General features: G+C 37.1%; 1 protein-coding gene across 1 annotated transcript in view; it reads right to left on the bottom strand.

Annotated features, from left to right (window-relative positions):
- The window catches only part of LOC148946649 (zinc finger CCCH domain-containing protein 15 homolog), a 47,654-nt gene extending 25,992 nt beyond the window's left edge, over positions 1–21,662 (bottom strand). The window contains exons 1-2 of the mRNA XM_089096297.1: positions 21,511–21,662; positions 3,004–3,211 (exon numbers count right to left, since the gene is read on the bottom strand). Of these exons, the coding sequence (XP_088952423.1) occupies positions 3,004–3,211; positions 21,511–21,579 (277 nt within the window). The 5' untranslated portion in view covers positions 21,580–21,662. The remainder of the gene's footprint in view (positions 1–3,003; positions 3,212–21,510) is intronic.
- Between the last annotated feature and the right edge of the window lie 531 nt (positions 21,663–22,193).

Here is a 22,193-nt window from a genome sequence, read left to right as displayed (position 1 = left end):
CCAACTTAAAAAAAAATAAAAATAAAGATACGAAACTCAAACAAATGCAGGTGAAAAACAACGTCTCATCAATCTGACTTTGAACACTGAATTGTCCCGAATGGTCGACCATTGCTTGGATGGCTCCGGAATTCCATATTTTTCCAGTCGAAAATTCCGGTATCGCTTGGATATATACAGTAAAAATTTTGCAGACTTATAGTAGCACTTTCGGATTTTTTCACAGTCTGTCACTGTCAGGACATGGGATGCACCGGCAAGGTAGATTACATGTGGCTGGCAAGCTGAACGATAAATTGAGGCTAGAGATTTCCTGGAGTAGCGTCCGCGATTTGGCACCACAGGCCCGTAAGCACGTTTAATGGCGGAGGTTGTTTGCTTGACGATGGATTGCCTGGTTTTACTGATCGTTTCTGCAATCATTATACCCAGATATCGTAGTCAAACACTGCAGGGACTGCATGATTGCCGAGGGTCACAGATTCACTTTTAGGTGCGTTGAAGGTTAAAAACTCGCATTTTTCTATATTGACAGAGAGCCCAATAGAAAGAACGCCTCTGTGGAGTCGACTCAGGTTATCTTGTAAATCAGCTTTCGATGTATTGAGCAGAAGGACGTCGTCAGCGTATGCAAGGTAAGACATGTTGGAACTGTGAATTAGAAGGGAAGGTAAGATACGGTCCAGAATCTTGGAAACCGCATGTTTGAAAATGAGAGAACTAAGAACGCTCCCTTGCCTCATGCCTCTTTTGATTTTGGCGGGATCTGATGTTCTATCTTTCCATTTGGCAGAAACTATTGAATTTTCTTACCAGAATTTCAATGTTTTCACTATGCTCGCACTTACACCACTCAGCAGTAGAATATTCATTGCTTGCATGTGGTTGACGCTGTCGAACGCTTTTGAAATATCTATAGTACACATATAGAGAGGCGACTTGTTTCTCTCTGAGTCCACATGTACGTTAGCAAGAACGTGAGGAGCCTCTAGACAACCAAAACCTTTCTGAAAGTCAAGTTGATTATCACCAAAATTTCCAGTATCTAGCTCAGACAAGATCATATGCTCAAACACTTTGCTCAGGATGCAAGAGACTGTTATGGGTCTGTAAGATTTACAGTCATTGGGATCTTTTCCTTTCTTGGCGATAGATGTGATGACTCCTTTCAGGAAACTGTTTGGTACAAAACCCCTGGTGATACACATCTGGAAGATAAGCTGAAGGTGGGAATAGAAACTTTCAGGTAAGTGCTTGAGATGTTTTGTTGTGCCTTTTCAAGGATTGCCTTTCAAAGGATTTATTGAACATGCTATTGTTCTTGTAGCACTGAGAAATAAAAATCGAGAAATAAATAAATAAAATTTGCGTAAAAGGGGAGGGATGGCTGAAGAATATGACAGCCTCCCTCATTTAGGCCAATAAGATCATATCTGTATACTTTCAGTTTTATCATTTCAACTCAACTCAATCGGGTTTTACTAAAACAAATAGAAATAAATAAACATAAATAAACTTCTCTATGCAAAAAACGCACGTTGAGTCCCTTAAAAAAATAATAATTCCTCCTAATACGCTTTACGACTCTCGCTTTACTCTTAAACACAACCACATCCCTCATCCATACAATTCATTATCTAAGAGATTCGCCCTTCCTCCCCGAAAGCATAGCTACCTTAACCTTACAAAATAATAATAAATGAATAAAAAACAAAAATAAACCGATGTAATAATGACAATAATTTTTAAAACCAAAAAAAAAAAAATCTCAATTATTAATTAACTCTATTTTTTGAAATTCAATAAGATATTTTTTCAAATTATTTTTAAAATTATCTTCTTACTTTGCTCCTTACTTTGAGAATAAGGACTCATTTAGGTGTTTACTTTGCTGAACAAAATTTGACTTTTCAAAATATTAAGAAAGCTGCCCTCTCCCTAAAACCTCTACCATTTTCTCTAATATTACGTCTACCTCTACCTCTCTAAAACCTCTACCTAAAACCTCTGCCAAAGTTAAATGTTCAAACAACGTTTTTCAATAATTAAAAATTACCATTTTCCATCAAAATAGCATCTCTGTAATAGAAAAAGTTGTGTTTGGTCTAGAAATACACTTTTCAATTTTTAATCTATAGTTGTTTAAATTTATATATAGTTTTAAGTGCTTAACTTCTTGTAAGTTAATGTCTTTCAATGACTAATGATATATTTCTTTACAAGAAAGATAACAATTATTGTATGAAATGAGAAACTGATTTACTTTATTATTATGCATTCAATTTTCTACTGGAACAAAAATTAGCAAGCAAAAGAAGTAAAGAAGATGGCAATAGATTTCATAGTAAAGTGGTGCTGATCTCCATTTCATGGCCCTTAAGCCAGGAAGTGCAATGGAGGGGCAGCCATCTTATGCTTTTACACACTCTTCCTGTTGACTTTCCTGGACTTCTCCAGATACCCAGAGTAACATCAGTGGCGTGGGCTTACAGAGTCACAGCACTGACCCCCGTTCAAACCAAATACCCAGTGACACAAAAACCAATGTCCTCATGGACAAAAAGTCTCAGCTCTAGCAAGTTAACCATTCGGCTAGTGATAAATCGGGCAGTAATAAATAGGCGTAAGTATCAGCAGAAAAATGTGATCAGATGTGAAATTGCCTATTTTGCAACTTTTAAAAATTAGTGCTAATGCTTCAGTGGTGGTTCTCAGAACCATTTTGCTAATGTTTTTATGTTGTCACATGACGTCACACAAAGATATTTCACTAAATAAAATGACTTTTCTAGGAGTAATGTGCAAATATAGCAATAACGATCAGGCGGTGGTTCTCAGAGCCATTTTGCTAATGTTGTCATTAAAAGCAATGAAAGGGCAGCCATCTTATGCTTTGGCACACCCGTCCAGTTAACTTCCCTGGATTTTTCCAGATACTCATAAAGAGGTGGATCATCTTTAAAACAAAAATTAGCCAGGAAGAAGGGATAACCATTGACCAACCTTTTTCTAATTTCTGGACAGGTTTAAACAGTTCATTCATTTCCTTTTTCCTTTTCTCATCTTCTTCTTTTTTCAGCTTTTCCAGCCTTCTCTTCTCTTCAAGCTTCTTTGCTTCTGCACTTCCACCATGTTGAACTTGAGTTTGAACTTGTTGGATATATCTCTGATTCTTTGCACCTTTCTTATTTTTTAATCCAAACGTTTTGTCCTAGAATACATGCATTTTATGAATATATTTATATTACTTTAAGATCAAACTTGCTTGAGAGGAAAAACTGGAAAGCAAAAAACAACCTAGCTTAGCATATCAGTTAGACTAGCCTAGACTAGCAATTTTTTACAACGATTTTTATATACATTCAAAAAAAGCTTATTAACAAATTTATTGAGATTTACAATCCCTCCTCCCTAGTATACTCCCCTCCTCAGCACCTTAGTAAGCAAAAACTAAAGAATGTATTTTTTTTTAAAAAAGCATGACCAACAATTAAATTTTAAAAAAGTTTTTTTTAAAGCACTAAACTACAACATTACAAAACTACAACAATGAAATTCTTACTTTATGATATACAGCATATTTCTATTAATCAAAAATCATGTTTTCTCATTGTTACCCATATTTTTAGATCATATTTTATCTGATAATTGTATGAGGTCACTTAGGCAGACTAGAGTTCACCAAGTCAAGAACTACTTGACAAGACTATTGACAATAAAAGTAGTACTATTACATTTCTTTTCAGTATACCATGACAACACACCCCACCTCCTCCTAATGGTCCCATATATAGCCCTAAATAATATATTTCTTCACTATTTATTATTACATGATGTGTCGTGTCTTCTTTTCTTAAAACACGTTTGCTGAATTCTAGACACGTGAAAACCACTCAGTCTAAATAACCAACAGAACTGTTGGAATTAGGTTTCATCTTAGGATTCATTTAAAGGCTTTAAATTGGATTTGTATTTGAAACAATTATTATATTTGGAAGGAGCATAAAAAGTATCAAGTATTGTGTTCACCTTGTCTATGTAAATAAAGGAACTGTCTCCAAATTTGCCTAAATTTTCACAGTAAGTATTTAATCAGCTTTTAATATTTAAATGTAATATTCAATTTTTTAGTAAGCATGAGATTCACACTTTTAACCTAAGCCTAAACTTGGAAAACACAGCTGAATCTTGGACATTGGACCTTAAAGTTATAACAAAGTATCTAAATCATAGATAAACTCCACCATGGATACAATCAATCTAAGACAAGTATTATGAAGCAGAATAATAGTGTTTAAATAGGCTAGTATGTCAGGATAACTTTTGTTTAGGTTTAACTGTTAAAAGAAAAATATCCCATATGGTAGTTAGCTAATCCTCTGGCCAATTCCAAATTTATGATGGATACATCCTAATCGAAGTATTTGTCCAAGATTCGACATTGCAGAGGTATTACACTACTTTTATTTCATTTGCAAGTTCCCTGTGGATGTGGTCAATTTATACAAAAATTACCAGCTCTTTCCTATTGTTAAAACAATTTTTATTTTGTCTCTTAATTAATATTGGGAAACAGCATCAACTGGAAAATCGAATGGTACCACTTTTTCATAGAGTTTCCTTCAGAAGAGCTGCTATACTGTAACCTTGGTATTTTTCAGAAGTGTTAACAGGTCTCCTAGGATCTCCTCAAGAACTAATCATAAAAATTCTAGCTGACTTGGCCTCAAGACCAAAATCAAAATACATCCAGTAAAAGAAAGAGACTTTGATCTAGATCCACCAAAAACGGCCATCTCCCCTGATATATTGATTGGCAAAGTCTGTGAAATTACCAGATATCTTCTTTCCCGGTGATTTTGGTTTGATGCACAGTGCTTAGCCATTATGGTCCATGTAACATAGCAACACCAAATTGATTCAAACTTCCATGTAAATCACAGAGAAGGCAAAGAGCATAACGACAACTGATTATCCGAACTGCATAAAGTGCGGATATTCAACTTTTGAGCAGACTGTAGGGTTCATGTGCTTCAAAACCACAGTGGAAAACTTAGGATCAAGTGAGTAGGAAGTGTAGATGAGTAAAGGGCAAGCCAGTGAGGCTTTTAATTGACAAAAGCCAGTATACTAATCAAGCAAGTACACACAAGTACACAAACAAGTACATAGTTAAAATCGAGGCTATTTACAGCAACAAGAGAGGTATATGCTTGCCTTTGAAAATTAGCGTCTTTTGAGGATTCTGAACACTGACTGGCGGGATCACATCACAAACCAAATAGTTTGCTCTATCTTAGGGCAGCCCATAATTACATGCATCATTTGGCAACAAAGCTGGAAATACCTTGGGCATGCAATCTGTATGGAGGATGACAGGGTACCAAGACAGATCTTGGAATGGCAGCCTCATAGAATCTATAGAAGAGGTTGACCAAAGAACACCTTCCATCACACCTATTAACAGGACCTGTTCAACATTCAAACAACAATCCAACCCCAACAGGAACCAAGTCACAATCACAACTATCCATGGGGCACTATCCATGAAAATGCTAGCTGGCTAGGCCACAAGATTAACACAGAGAAGACAAAGAGTAAGAAAACAACTAATTTTCCCCATACACAAAGTTTGAAGATTCAACTATTGTGCAGGTTGTAGAGTTCAAATACTTCAACATTACAGCAGAAAACTCAGAATCAAGCAAGCTGGAAGTGCAGATAAGGATAGGGCTAGCCCCTGAAGCTTTTAGTTGACTAAAGCCAGTATGGCAATCTAAAAGTATTCTACAAAGTTGAAATTGAGGTTATTTAACAGCAACTTCCTTTCTGCACTTCTCAATGGCAGAGAGTGCTGGGAATTAAATCAGCTACAACAGAGAAAGATGCTTGCCTTTGAAAACAACTGCCTTTGGAAGATCCTGAATATTGACAGGAAAGATAACATCATAAACCAGATAGTCTGCTCTATCTAAGGCCAGCCCATGGTTACATGCACCATTTGTCAACGCCTTACGCATGCAATATGTGTGAAGGTTGATGGGGTTCTGAGACAAATCTTGGAATGGCAACCCCTGGGAGCATGCAGGTGATGTTGACCAAAGAACAACTTGCATCACACCTATTAACAGGACCTGTCCAACATTCACACAACAATACAGGCCTAATGGGAAGATGTTTGGGTGGTGGTACACATGCAGGGTAAGTAGCAGTTCTCTGTGGTTGCCATGGGTGACTGGAAGGACAGGAGGATAAGGTAAGATTGAAAGATAAATCAAATAAATGTTTATCCTTTAGCTATCAAGTGACATTAATATTTGCAAAATTAGACAACAAATAAGGTAATTAATAATAATAATAATAAAATTATTTTATTTTCAAACACCTTACACAGTCATGCTAATCGGCATGCGTGTAACTGAACCCCAAGCAACTGAACCCCCATGTAACTGAACCACCGTGTAACTGAACCCCTGTATAACCGAACCCCCGCGCAACTGAACCCCCGTGCAACTGAACCCTCGTGCTACTGAACTCTCATGCAACTGAACTCTCATGCAACTGAACCCTCGCGCAACTGAACCCCCGTGCAACTGAACCCCCGTGCAACTCAACCCCATTTAACTAAACCCCCGTGTAACTGAACCCCCATGTAACTGAACCCCCGTAGAACCGAACCCCCGTGCAACTCAACCCCAGTGCAACTGAACCCTCGTGCTACTGAACCCTTGTGCAACTCAACCACCATACTTACATTGGGTAGAACACAATAGGGTTATGAACCATACTTATTTAACTATGGTATAGTTATTTAACCTTTAAACTGTTTTAAATAAAATGACTGTCCCAAAATTTAGATCGGATGTATTTGGGGGAAAAATAGGGTGGGGTGGAAGCCCTCCGATCACTTAACTCTGAAAGAGTGCACTGGAAATTTTGATTTCCAATTGAATGAGCCCCCCCCCCCCCAAAGTTCATAAAAAAAATTTTCTACAAAAACTTTATGTGTTCGCAATGAGCAACAAGCTTAACTTACAGCCCTTGCCCCAGATGCTGCTAGTGGGGTTGCTAACCCCAAAGGCATGTTTATTTGATCTTCAGACTATTTTGAACAAAATGTTTATTTTTATTTTGATCGGATGTATTTGGAGGGGGGGGAGTCGGTTAAGAGGGAAAGGCTGATTGTCCTGTGATTACCTTTGATTCTTCGAAATTGAACTTGAACTTTCAATTTCCAATCAAATGAGCCTCCTTCAGAGTTTTTATGATCATCCCTTCTATAAAAAACCTTACATTTTAACAATTGGTAACTTGCAATAACATACAGATTGCTGATACAGGTGTATGAGCAATTTTTTTTTTGGAACAGCTTAGCGTATCAAGATGAAACTTCTGGGGCATCTACCTGCTACTACTGCTATTAATACTGCTACTACTACTACTAATTCAGCAGTATTATTACTTCTACTGCTCCTACTACGACCTCTGCTACTATTAAACTAGCACTATTAAGGCTACGCATTCAAGTTGAAAATTTGACAGAATGAGGTATTTGAGGTGGAACTGGAACTAAATCAAAAGACACTATGTGCATGCAGATTTTCAAAATGGCATATCTCAAAAACGGATTTGTGTATTAAGTTGGAACTTTCAGAGAGTGCTTAATGGGAAAGTCAATTCACCAAAAGGAAATGTGTGCACGCTCAGGCCTGGATTTACCCCCAGGTCCCTAGGCCTGGACCTAGAAGCGCATAATGCTAGCAGGAGCAATAAATTATCACTGAGTATTTTTTTTCCTGACAAAAACTGGACTGATGTGATTTATCGTCGCCAGGTGCACTCTGCCGCCACGTTGCCTATTCACAGAAAAGTGAATTTAAAACAACACAGGAATTTCATGGTCACTTATAAACTGTCAGATGTCTCCCAAGAATGGTAGTTGAGAGTTCGGTATTACCCCTCTCTTTCATTACTTTTTGCTCATCAGTTGTGTTCTGTTAACACACAGTTACATGGTTACACACAGTTACAGTTACATGAGGGTTTAGTTAAATGGGGTTGAGTTGCATGGGGGTTGAGTTGCACGAAGGTTCAGTTAAAGGGGGTTCAGTTGCATTAGGGTTCAGTAGCACGAGGGTTCAGTTGCACAGGGGTTCGGTTACACGGGAGTTCAGTTGCACGGGGGTTCAGTTGCATGGGGATTCAGTTATATGGGGGTTTAGTTAAATGGGGTTGAGTTGCACAGGGGTTGAGTTGCACGAGGGTTCAGTTAAAGGGGGTTCAGTTGCATGAGGGTTCAGAAGCACGAGGGTTCAGCTGCACGGGGGCTCGGTTATATGGGAGTTCAGTTGCATGGGGGTTCGGTTATACGGGGGTTCAGTTACAATGTTCCGTTGCTTGGGGTTCAGTTACACAGGGGTTCAGTTACAATAGAAGCATGCTAATCAGCAGAAGTTCTTGTCATAATAAGGCACTAAAAATATGAAACATGAAAATCACAGCCATAGCCATCGTCATACAAAATTATACATTGATTCGAAATATCACAGATTCAAACTAAACAGAGTCAAATAGAGTCAAATGAATACAAAGAATAAAAGAATAATGAACTAAAGAAAATAAAAATATACAACTATTGACAAGTGGGTGCAGAATTAAAAATCTTTACAACCAAGAGAACAAAACTACTTGCATACCACATACGCTATGCTGGTACTGGCTGGACTTTTGGTACCAGTTGAGCTACATGTTACAGAAACCTTTGATGCAAAGGGAGATAGTCAGGGGGGGGAGGATTTCTTGAAGCCACGGATTTTCCAAAATACCAACACCAAATTCAAAACACAATTCATCACGGCATGTCAAAAGAGTTGTAAGTGAAAATTGTTTTAAAAGGGAGTAATTAGGGACTTTGGGAGATTTAGACACTACCAGATGAGCTTGATCTTAGATCCTTTCCTGGTGGTCCTTCTGGTCCAAAGTCAGGCCATAATGCCAAATGGGACAAGCATATTCTACCAGCGGTCTGACGAATGTAAGTAAAATAAGCAATATGTTGGGGGTTGGAACACCATGACGACCAAGGAGTTTTAAAGAAACAAAACCCAGGTTTGACCGTTTGGTCATCTTCTGTGTCTGTTTTTCCCACTTCAGGTCATATGTTAGATATATTCCAAGAGTTTGATATCCATGATGCCTGAAACATTCTGTAAAGCAAGGGATGAACTGTCCCTCAGAAAAGAAAAAATTAATACAAGCAATTTTTCACAATTGACAATCCTTTTGCCCTCCTTAGCTTGGCGTGATAAACTCAACATTATTCTGTCTGCCTCACTTGAAAGACTCTTTTCACCTAGCTTCAGTACAGATAGATCATCAAAAAACTTAAAGCAATCGAACTCGTCATTTCCCAACTCATTTACTATAACCAAAAATAGTAGAGGGTCTAAAATTGTTCCCTGGGAAACTCCACAGTAAATTGGCAGGATATCCAAATAGGCTGATTTATACTTAATTTTTTTTTATTTCTACCTGAAAGAAAATTTGCAAATATTCCTACCAAAAATACATCAACATTAAAATTTGTTAATAGTCTACAGATAAGGGTTCTATGGCAGATCAGATCAAATGCTTTCTTTAGGGCAATCACAATGAGGTTGACCCAGCATTCCAGTTCATCTAGATGCTTTAAAATCTTATAAAGCAAACTAACTAAGTAATGGCTTGTTAAACTCTTGGGAACGTTACTGAATTGTTGAGGGTCAATTTTATGCAGAATAGAAGTTTTCAGCCACCCAGCGATGAAACTTTCATAGATCTTGCTAAAAATCAGCGTCAGCATAATAGGCTGTACACCAATAAAATCACAAGGGGCTCCTTTTTTGGGGATAGGGGTTATGAATCCCTTTTTCCAATTTTGTGGATATTGGCCTGACATTATAATCTTGTTGAGCATTAAAGTTAACAGAGCACTCAAAAATTCAGGAAAAGCCTTAATGAGGTCAATAGGAATATTGAGTGGTGTAACACTAGTCCTCTTCAATTTCATCAATTTGGGGCAAACTTGGGATCCTGTGATGATTGGAAAATCCATAAGATTTGGAGATAGATGCAGAAAATCCTCCAAGTTTAGTGGTGGAAGTGACTGAACAATGGCTGCCAGGTGAGTGTTTAGGCAATCTGCAGTTTCTTTGTCCAGCTCATCATAGCCAAAATCTAGTCCCGTCTGTATTTTACCTGTCATTTGCTTTATCCTTTTGTGCCACTGTCCCGGCTTAGAGTCTAATAAATGAGATTCTTCCTATTGGTAGTACAACACTGCTGCCTGGCAGGTCATTCGTCTGATTTTATTCTTCAGGGTAGTAGCTTCTTTATGTTTTTTTTTCTGAAAAGTTTTCTCATTTTCCTGCTTAGTTCTTTGATTTCTCTTGCAGTGTATGGACAATCTGCTGAAAAACGTTTGTAAACTTTTTCAGGAAAATCAAAATGGTACTTGCCAAAAAGTTTTTCTTGAGAAGTAGTGGCTTCTCAAGAAAATATCATCAGCATTAGTTGTAGAAATTATGCTATCCTATTTTTCAGTCATGAGCCAATTGCTGAAACCAAACAATCTGCTGTTTGTGAATTAGAAGGCATATGTAAGTCTTAGCTTGCTGGAAACCAGTCCTCATAGTAAATTTGGAGCAGTTTATATTACTGGACTATGAATAAAGTGAACATACCACTGTAGCATCCTGCTATGATTTGCTTGCCTTAGTGAATTAGTTATTGCTTTGCTTATTATTGCTTAAATTTGTTTGTTTGCTTTGCTTGCTTACTTGTTGATTATATTATGTTTACAGGTGCTTGGGTCATATTAAACAATTAAACATACCAGACTTCTACATGGTCTCAGATGTGGGATCTGCAATCAAAAAATCTAGATGAAGAGTCGTCAAAGTTTGAAGAGCATGCCAAACTATTAGTTCTTGGTCCTCTATCTGCTAAAACAGAGAAGGTACATTGTGCATACCTACTTATCTGGATTGGTGAAAAAGGGAGAGACATTTTAAAAATTTTAGAAATCGAAGAGGAAAAGAAGAATGAAATTGATCCACACCTTTTGAAGCTCTGACAATATGCTGCTCCAAAGAAGAACATAGTATTTGCTCAATATATTTTTCAAAGACGTGACCAGCATGAAGGAGAAACACTTGAGAAATATATTACTGAGTTGAAGTTGCTAGTTAAGCCTTGTGAATACCATGATCTTAAGGAGATGACTAGAGATAAAAATGTTTGTGGTATTAGAAATCCCAGAATACATGAAAAATCACTTGCAGAAGGAAACAGCCTAACACTAGAAAGAGCAGTAGAACTTTGTAGAGTGTGCAAGACGACCCAGGCGCAGCTCAGATCATTTGAAAATGAATATAATCTCTCCCCCATCAAACAAGAAGTAGACACAATCCACAGAAGACAGCAAAAACCAGGAGATTCAAGATTAACACAAAAAGGGACTGAATGTTATCTACATCCTCTTTGAGGGTCTGTAAAAGACATAAAATTTAATTTGCAGCAGAAACAAATGTCACATTTGGATTCAGGATGAAATTCTGATTACTGAGGTGAGTTTGTTTCTTCTAACTCAATACTCTGTTAATATAAATATTTACTCTTAACTTAACCTATCCTTTCTAACCTTACCTATACAGGAGCATAGATCCAGAATTTTTATTGGGGAGATAAGAGGGATCCACATCTGGAGAGTCAAAGGGTCCACATCTGGAGAGTCAAGGGACATGGGCTATATAAAATTTTTTTTGGTAAATATTTTGCTGTTCATATTATTGATTTACAAATAAAGTGAACATATCATTAGATGCTATTTTTCATGTTCTTTCTGAATATAATAATCATTTCTCTTACCAATTCTAATTTTAAGCCTTTTTAGGACCCTTATAAAAATATCATTTTATGTCTTTTGGATATAAGCCTAAAAATAGTTTATAAGATTTGTTTCAAACTTACTATTTCATTATAAATCCATTTTGTTAAAGTTGTATAACTCATAAACATTGATTTGTCACGATTAAGTTGAATAACAAAATTAAAAACAAATCTACCATATTTGTTTCTTATTCTATTAGGCAGCTTAAAAACTGTCATTTCACCTAAATCAGAGGCAACACTATAGCGTTGCCTATAGAAAAGGCCATATGGCTCAAATGTTTTTTTGTTTTTTTCCAGAGGCACTTCATATGCAAGGGGTCGTCGTAGAAACTTCAAAGGGGGCTCATTCGATTGGAAATTAGCAGTTCTAGTGCCCTTTTTTTATAGTCGAAAGTGATTGGAGGGAAACTAGCCCCCCCACGCCCATCATTCCCCCAAACACATCCAATCATAATTTCGAGATAGCCATTTTGTTCAGCATAGTTGATTTCCAGATAGAAAATATGTTTTTGGGGAGACACTCCCCCACAACCCTCAGGGTAAGGGTTTTAAGTTATACCTGGGGGCCATATAAGAATAATGTTGGCACAATGTATTATTTATAAAAAAAATTTCTTTAGAGCAGGGGATCAAAGAAGTTGTTGTAGAAACTTCGAAAAGGGCTCATTCAATTGGAAATTGGAGTGGCTTGTGCCCTTTTTAATAGTCAAAAGTGATTAGAAGGCAACTAACACCTCTTCCATGCCCACCATTTCCCAAAACACATCCAATCAAGATTTTGAGATATCCATTTTGTTCAGCATAGTTGATTTCCAGATAGAAATTATGTTTTTGAGGAGGACACTCCCCCACAGCCTTCAGGGCAAGGGTTGTAAGTTATGCCCTGGGGGGTATATAAGGTTTTTATAGAAGGCGTTGCCATAGAAATTTCAAAAAAGACTCGTTCAATTGGAAATTCAAAGGGCTAGTCCCCTTTTCAATAGTCAAAAGTGATTGGAGGGCAACCAACCCCCTCTCAAGCCTACCATTTACCCAAACACATCCAGTCAAAATTTTGAGATAGCCATTTTCTTCAACGTAGTTTTAAGTTCTGGAAATTAGGTCTTTGAGGATGACATCCCACAGCCCTTAGGGCAAGGGTTGTAAGTTATGCTTTGGGGGCATATAAGGTTTTTATAGAAGGCGTTGTCATAGAAACTTCAAAAAAGGCTTGTTCAATTGGAAGTTTAAATGGCTAGTTCTTTTTTAATAGTCAAAATTGATTCTAAGGCAACTGACACTCCTTCCACGCCCACCATTTCCTCAAACACATCCAATCAAAATTTTGATATAGCCATTTTGTTCAACATAGCTGAAAGTTCTGGAAATTATATGTTCGAACAGGACACTCTCCCCACGGTCTTCAGGGGAAAGGGTTATAGATTATGCACTGGGGGCATATATGGTTCTTATGGAAGGAATGCTCACATAAACTTCAGAGAGGGCTCATTTGATTGGAAATTGAAAGCTCTAGTTCACTTTTTAAGCGTCGAAAGATATTGGAGGGTAACCAGCTCCCCCCTCTATGCCCTTTTTTCCTCAAACCAATCCAATAAGAACTTTGAGATAGCTTTTTTTTTTTATTATATGTTTGAGCAGGACACTCTCCCCACAGTCTTCAGGGGAAAGGGTTATAGATTATGCCCTGGGGGCATATATGGTTCTCATGGAAGGAATGCTCACATAAACTTCAGAGAGGGCTCATTTGATTGGAAATTGAAAGTTCTAGTTCATTTTTTAAGCGTTGAAAGATATTGGAGGGTAACCAGCTCCCCCCCTCCATGCCCTTTTTTCCTCAAACCAATCCAATAAGAACTTTGAGATAGCTATATTTTAAATAGTTCAAAGACCATATAGCAGAAAGTCCAGGGTCAACACAGCCCCCCAGGGCCCATGGGCAGGTGTTGTAAGTTATGTCCTGGGGGGATATATGGTTCTTATCGAAGGGATACTTGTAGAAACTTCAGAGATGGCTCATTTGATTGGAAGTTGAAAGTTCTAGTTCAGTTTTTAGAGACAAAAGAGATTGGAGGGCAACTAGCCCCCCCCCACGCCCCTTCTTCCCCAAATGAATCTAATAAAAATTTTGAGATAGCCATTGAGTTAAAAATTGTTCAAAAGTCAGATAACAAAAACTCAGGTGTTGTCACAACCCCCCAGGGCCTGGGGGCAGGCGTTGGGGCATATATTATTTGTATGAACGTATACATTTCAGAGAGGGCTCATTTGATTGGAAATTGAAAGTTTGAGCTCACTTTTTAATAGTCAAAAGAGATCCGCGGGCAGCTAGCCCCTCCCCCCCACACACATTTTTTTTCCAAACCCATCTGATGAATATTTTTAGATAAACATTTTGTTAAAAATAGTTCAAAGGTCAGACAAGAAGAAATCTGGTGCAAATACAACCCCCCAGGGGAAGGCATTCTAAGTTATGTCCTATGGGCATGTATGGTTCTTATGAAAGGGATGCTTGTATAAACTTCATAGAGAGCTCATTTGATTGGAAATTGGAAGTTCTAATTCACTTTTTAAGAGTCAAGAGAGTTAAGGGCAACTAGCCCCCCCTATGCTCTTTTTTCTCCAAACCCATTAGCTACAAATTTTAAGATAGCCAGTTTTTTTGGAAATTTTTCTTAAATTAGATAACAAAAATGTCCCCCAGGGCCTGGGGGATAGGCGTTGTAAGTGTTGTCCTGAGAGCTAATGTGGTTCTTATGAAAGGGATGCTTGTATAAACTGCAGAGGGGGCTCATTTGATTGGAAATTGAAGGTTCTAGTTCAATTTTTAAGAGTCAAAAGATATCCAAGGGCAACTAGACCCACCCCCAAACACACCCTTTTCCCCCCAAGCCCAACCAATAAAATTTTATAAAAGTCATTTCATTAAAAATAGTTCAAAGGTCAGATAAAAAAAATTCCTGTGTTGACAGCACCCACCAGGGCCCGGAGGCAGGTGTTATGAGTAATGCTCTAGTGGCATATATAGTTCTTATGGAAGGGATGCTCATATAAACTTTGGAGAGGGCTCATTTGATTGGAAATTGAAAGTTCTTGTTCACTTTTTAAGAGTCAAAAGAGATCAGACTAGCCCCCCCCCCTCCTCCACGCCCTAAATCCATGAGATAAAAATTTTGAGATAGACATTTTGTTAAAAATAGTTCAAAGTTCCGATAACAAAAAACTCCGGTGTCAACAAATCCCCCCAGGGCCCGAGAATAGGCGTTTTAAGTTATACCCTGGGGGCATATTTTGTTATTATGGAAGGGCTACTCGTATAAACTTCCTAGAGAGCTCATTTGATTGGAAATTGAAAGTTGTAATTCACTTTTTAAGAGTCAAAAGTGATCGGAAAGCAGCTAGCCTCGCCCCACGCTCCATTTATTTTTTTCCCAGAGGCACTTTATATAGAAGGGTCGTCATATAAAATTCAAAAGGGGCTCATTCGATTAGAAATCGAGAGTTCTAGTGCCCTTTATAAGAGTCAGAAGTGATTGGAGGGCAACTGGCCAACTGGCCCAAACCCTTTTTCCCCAAATAAATCTGATAAAAAATTTGAGGTAGCCATTTTGTTAAAAATAGTTCAAAGAGCATATAACAAAAACCCCTTTATGTATGGCCATTTCGTTAAAAATCATTCAAAGGTCAGATAAGAAAAATTCCTGTGTCAACACAACCCCCCCCCCATAGGGCACTCAATGGAGTCACTCACTATCCCCTTGATTATCTTGGCCAACACAGAAGTAAGGCTAATAGGATGGTAGTTTTCAGGCCTGGATTTATCTTCTTTTTTGAAATTGGGTATAACATTTGCCATACACAAATCATCAGGTATTACTTTTAATTTCAGTGACATATTAAAAATATCAGGTAAAGGCACAGCAATTAAAGGGGTTATTTCTTTGAGAAGCCTAGGGTGAATAACATGAGGTCCTCTTGATTTGTTAGGATTTTGTTTAATCAGCTTATTTAGCACTAGTTGCTGATCTATTTCAACTTCAGGCATTTCTTTAGTAATAGATCTGGTCAGTAGGTAAGGGTGGCTTGAGGAAGTTGCACTTGAGAAGTTATTTGCAAAAGTAGAATTGAACAATTAGCAATGTCAAGAGGGTTATTCAATGTTAATCTGTTATCAGAAACAAGTTGATGAATTTCGTGCCTTCCAGGGTTTGACAACACATACCTCCAGACACTCAGGATTTTTTTTACTCCCAAAGCCAGTTTCTTTTCATGATCAGCTAGTAGCTTTTTGAGTAACAGTTGTAAGCTTGTTACAAAATTTGCTGAATGCTGTTAGATGACTCTCTTCCTGTGTCCTTTTATAAAGGTCCCAAAATTTATTTTTTGTCTAATGATTTTCATTGCATTAACCCTTTCAGCACTGAATATTTTTCCTGCACAGGAAAATTCTGATTTTCTAGTATAGGGCTCATTTTGACCTTAGAAAACTTATGGCTGTGTTAGAAACCGGTCGGGGCACATATTCTTAGAAATCTCAATCCCTATCAAATGACATTATTGGGAATAGAAGGGTATACCAGCAAGACAATTTTGTTTATATAAAAAAGGTGCAAAACATGTGCAAAAAGTCAAGTTTCAAACTCAGTGAACATGGTACATCTTGAAGCAATTCCTGTCTTTTTTCAAACACAGCACAACCTCACATTTCTCACAACAAATCTGTGAAACCCCCTTTTTTCCTTTTGGGCACTTTTCATAGAGGTACTAGGCTTCCTGATATTCTAAATGCACAGGGAAGTGATTTAATTGGTCATACCAGACACTTTTGATTGTATAAGTTGATTGTGCAGCAGGTCAGGATGGTGAAGGAGCTGGAGAATTCTTGGCATCTTGTTGCTGGTGAGGACAACCAGCTCTTTGTTTAGAGATCTGTTCCTCATATTCACACTTCAGCAGTGCTTCTGTAATTTTGTTCCAGAGCTCGAAAAGTGACACTGGTCCACTTTTTCATCTTTGTTTCAATTTGATACAAGGCAACAAGATGATCCAGCTTGTCTACTCCTCCCATGTTGTGGTTATAGTGACCAATAACGTCAGGTCTTTTCACATCAACCTTTTCCTTCTTTTCACTATTCCACCTGCACCTGCATGGTAATAATTCAATGCCATGTTTACTGCACTGTTGTCAAACCAACACACAAGGACAAGTCCCTTTTCAATGTTGCCAACTTTGTCCCATGACCATTGTCCTTTCTTTCTAAGATCCTTCTCATCTACAAGCTTTGCTTTAGCTATCCTACCCTTTCTGATAGTTTCTGCTGCCAAGAAGCCATCTACTTTCAAATTTTCAAGCAGTGACATTGTAAAGTAGTTGTTGAAATACACTTTGTGATAGACATGCTTGTCAATTTTCTCCAGCAGACTAAGAACAATGGCTCCTCCCAAACCTCTAGCTGTTTCTCTGTGCTCCTCCTCAATTGGGGTAATCTTTTCCTGATCAACTTCAAAGTCATACATGGTACCAGAAGAACCACAGAGAACTAAGTTTTTTAGCCCCTACGGTCTTGGCTTTGACTTTATGTATTGCTTCATCCTCGTCTGGCCTTTGAAGGGGATCACCTGCTCATCTACACATAGGTTTTCCTCCCTTTCAAGATCCAAAAACTGTGCTCTAACAAGGGATAACACAGGCCTGACTTTCCATAACGCATCATTTTTGTTCCTGTCCTCTTTGGAGGCAAAGTGGAGATGATTCTGTAATTTATTGTATTGATCTGTTGGAAGTGTTCTTGTAAATATGAGAAGAAAGTACTTTTTGTTCCATTAAATTTGTAGGCCAGATTATCTCTTGGGCAAGACTTTTGCCTATGACTGCTACAGTTTTACTGTGTTCCTTCATATGGTATAAGTCCATCTTTTCAGCCATAGTCTCAAAAAACTTAAGCAGAATATACTAGTAGAAGTATTTGACAGGAGTAATCCCCTCAGTCTGAGAGTCCCAGTCTTGTCATTTGACATACACTGACTTGTGAAAATTCTGACAGCCCATTAGATGGCACTAGTCACTAAATAGTACTCTCATTGATTAGTTTTGGCTATCTAGTTTTAATGATATTACAAAAGTGGAAAAATAAATGATATGCCTACTTGAATATCTAACTAGAAATTACCCACCTCTAACAGACTTTTCCCACTTTTTTCAAATTAAATTTTCATCCATTGTAATGTTCTGAACAACATGTGTGATACATCAATAGATTGGTAGATCTCTCAAGAATACAAAGAGCATGGTTTTAGTGACTACTTTTTGCACTAGATAGCATCTGGTGAGCAAAAATTAGCCACCCATCATTTGATGGGCTCCAGGGCAAAAGGGTTAATGTGTATTGATTTTCATTGCATTAATTGTGTTTTTAGATGAAACTTCCTAGAAGCCAAAAGGATTCTATTATTGATTCCATGTGGTGTTTTTCAAAAGAAGAAGAGGGTCTGCAAAGGGCTTAAAATTGAATTTCAAACTAAAGCAATTATTATATTTGGAAAGAGCATAAAAAAAGGCATTACCTTAAATTGCAGCTAGGAGCAATCTAAGGATTTCTACTTCTAGAGCTCCAGAATGATGACTTGAGTCATCATTCCAACGTTCTTTAGTGACCAGGTGCTGTTCCATCATCAGTAGCATCCCAATTAAGTTTATTGGGTGGGAACAGACATTGAGTGGTATGTTCTCTTATTCATAGGCTAGTAATATAAATTGCCACAAATTTACCATGCTCATATCCTATTAGCTAGGCATAGCCTACAAATAACCTTAAATTTAACTACAGTTGAAATAGTAGGCTATTCTGGTAATTACTACTATTTTTAAAGTGATGGCTGGAAAATTGAATGGTATGGGTTAATTTCTAATGGGCCTTATAATTTAGCTAAGATGAAAATGAAAACATTATTTGATACCTTTTTTATGCTCTTTCATAATTAAAGAATTGCTTCTGGGGCTAATTGCATCTTGAGCCCTTAAAGGGGCCCAGAAAGTATTCCATTTTTGTGACCACATAAAGAAATTTTCAATACTAGTTAAGTTATTAAAGTGGTTAAAAAATATCACTAGTTTATAAATAGGTTGATCAAGAGTAGTATATTCCAAAAATACTTATTTAAAACTATACAAACCTCATTTATTAGGCAACTCAAATATAAACCATTTTCTAACCATTTCAAGTTTTTTGAATGCTGTTGACAAAAATAGCACCTCAAAACTTTGCTGTCAACAATTCAGGATATATATTTGCACATTGGAGGGAGGGGGTAGGGGGGGGGTAAATCACATGGTAAATTTGCAGTGAACCATATACTTTAGCTAGGATGAAAGTGAAAACATCATTTGATGCTTTTTTATGCTCTTTCATTATTCATATAATACACCTTTGGGACCCCTTAAAGGGCTCAAGATGTAATTAGCCCCCAAAAAATTTCTTAAATTACAAAAAGGCATCAAATGACATTTTAACTTTTGTCTTAGATAAATTAAAAGGTCCACTAGAAACTTTCCATGGTATGTTTGTGTTCCTAATCATGGGCATAGGCAGCATTAGGCAGCATATTGTCTAGGGTGGGGGGCAGTTGATAGTGTGATGGAGTTTTATCAACTGCTTTTTCCAAACCATCTGCTTTTTCAGCCATATCTAATTTAAATTTGAAAGTCTAGGGGGGGCCGCTGCCCGCTCTGCCCCCCTCCCTACACCCATGTTCCTAATAGTAAACTAGCTGAATTTTCCAAAAATGTACCTATACTTTTAATCAGCCCTAGTTGGTAAATTTGCAGGTGGCACTATAATTTAGCTAGGATGAAAGTGAAAACATCATTTGATGCCTATTTTAGGGTAGCCTAACTAGGGGGTAAATTTGCAGGTGACACTGTAATTTAGTTTGGATTAAAGTGAAAACATAATTTGATGTCTTTTTTATACTCTTTCATAATTCAATAATTGCACCTGTTGCAAATTGCATCTAAAGCCCTTAAAGGGGCCCCAAAGGTATTTCATTTTTGTAACCAAAGAAGTTATGAACACTAGTCAAGTTATTAAATTTTTTTTAAAACATATCACTAGTTTATAAATAAGTTGTTCAAGAGTAATATATTCCAAAAATACTTTTACAACAATTCAAACCTCATTTATTAGGAAACTCAAATATAAACTGTTTCCTAATGTTTCAAGTTTTTCAAGTGCTGTAAAAAAAAAAAAAATAGTATTGAATTTTACAATTTGAAACTTTGCTGTTGACAATTCAGGGTATATATTTGCACATCAGGGGGATGGGTAAATTTCATGGCAACTTTGCAGTGGGCTATATAATTTAACTAGGATGAAAGTGTAAACATCATGTAATGCTTTTTTATGCTCTTTTATAGTTCATATAAAACACCTTGGTAAATATTTACCAAATCATATTATTGACTTATGCATAAAGTGAATATACTACTTGATGCCTTTTTTTATGTTGATTATGAATATAATAATCATTTCTATTGGAAATGAATTTCAGCCCCCCCTATATATGCCAATTCAGGGTATATATTTTGGTAAAGTTCTATGAAATCATATTTTTGAGTTAGGACAAAAGTGAATACACCATTTAATGCATTTTTATGCTGATTACAAATATAATAATCATTTCTATTGGAAATGAATTTCAGCCCCCCCCTATAAGCTGGAATTCAGGTTTAGGTTAGGTATAGCCTATATAGGGGTAAAGTTATACAAAATCATATTATTGAGTTTCAAATAGGCCTTAATTGAATACACCATTTGATCCCTTTTTTTTTGCTGATTATAAATATAATAAGCATTTCTATCGGAAATTAATTTCAGCCCCCCCCCCCTATATATGCCAATTCAGGGTTAGGTTGGGTTAGGTATAGCCTATACAGGGAGGGGGCTGAAATTCATTTCTGATAGAAATGCTTATTATATTTGTAATCAGCATACAAAAAGACATCAAATGGTGTATTCACTTTGGTCCTAACTCAATAATATGATTTTGTAGAACTTTACCTATATAGGGGGGGGGGCTGAAATTCATTTCCAATAGAAATGCTTATTATATTTGTAATCAGCATAAAAAAGGCATCAAATGGTGTATTCACTTTATTCCTAACTCAATAATATGATTTCGTAGAACTTTACCTATATTTCTACATTAGGGGGGGGGGCAAATTTTTTTCTGATGTAAATGGGAGGTAAGTTTCAACTTTACCCCCACCCCCACCCCCTAATGTAGAAATATACACCCTGAATTGGCATATATAGGGGGGGGGCTGAAATTCATTTCCAATAGAAATGATTAGGCTATTATATTTGTAATCAGCATAAAAAAGGCATCAAGTGGTATATTCACTTTATGCGTAAGTCAATAATATGATTTGGTAGATATTTACCAACACCTTTGGGGCCCCTTTAAGGGCTCAAGATACAATTTGCAACAGAAGTGATTATTGGAATATGAAGTAGGCCTACCCTAATAATTCATTTAATTAGCCTAGGCCTATTGTTAGACTTGCCTAGTCTGCAATGTACATACCTCAATAATCTTCTCCTTTTTCTTCTGTTCAACTTTTTTACTGGCTCCAGATGACCCTTTTGGAGGCATCTTGATCAAGAATTGGGTAACTGTTGGAAGGTAGGCCTATTCGTATTTTCTTCTTCTTCTTTTTTTTTTAGGAAAATTCAAGAATAAAACGTTACTTCTTCTAAGAAAATGATGTAAGGGAATAAATTAGAGGGCGTCTGCATTTGACGTTTTCTGAGTCACGTTTTCAGCCAACGTGTTTGAAATAGATTCCATGAAAATTGTTTCCGGGCTCTTCTTCTTTGACCTAGCAAAACCTTAAGGGGCTTTAATCATACGAACTTCAAAAGTGTTGGAAACATGTTCTTCAAATTTATAACGCGCCAGAATAGCATGTTTGAGCACCAAAACAAGTAGACCGCAACGGCGCGCAAATTTATCAGCTCCGGGCCGCTGATGAAAGACGCGCCGACGTGGAGAAGCATATCGACGGCGTGCCGCCGGTCTATTTGTATTAAACCTTATTATTTTGAATACATTTAGTGATTTCGGCATGCTAAGTAAACTAACGTGTAATACGTAAACTAACATTTCGGCATGCTAAGTAAACTAACGTGTAAAGTAACGTTGTAAAAGTCCGTCAATATTGAGTTTTAACTATAAAATGGAGCTAAAAGACAAAGTTAGCCTGGGCC

This window comes from Artemia sp. Qi Xiang Cuo, chromosome 11 (genome assembly GCF_049724085.1).
Source record: "Artemia sp. Qi Xiang Cuo chromosome 11, ASM4972408v1, whole genome shotgun sequence".
In the NCBI taxonomy this organism is placed as follows: Eukaryota; Metazoa; Arthropoda; class Branchiopoda; order Anostraca; family Artemiidae; genus Artemia; species Artemia sp. Qi Xiang Cuo.
Note: the sequence above shows the minus strand (reverse complement) of the source record. Positions and strands in the feature narration are given on the sequence as shown.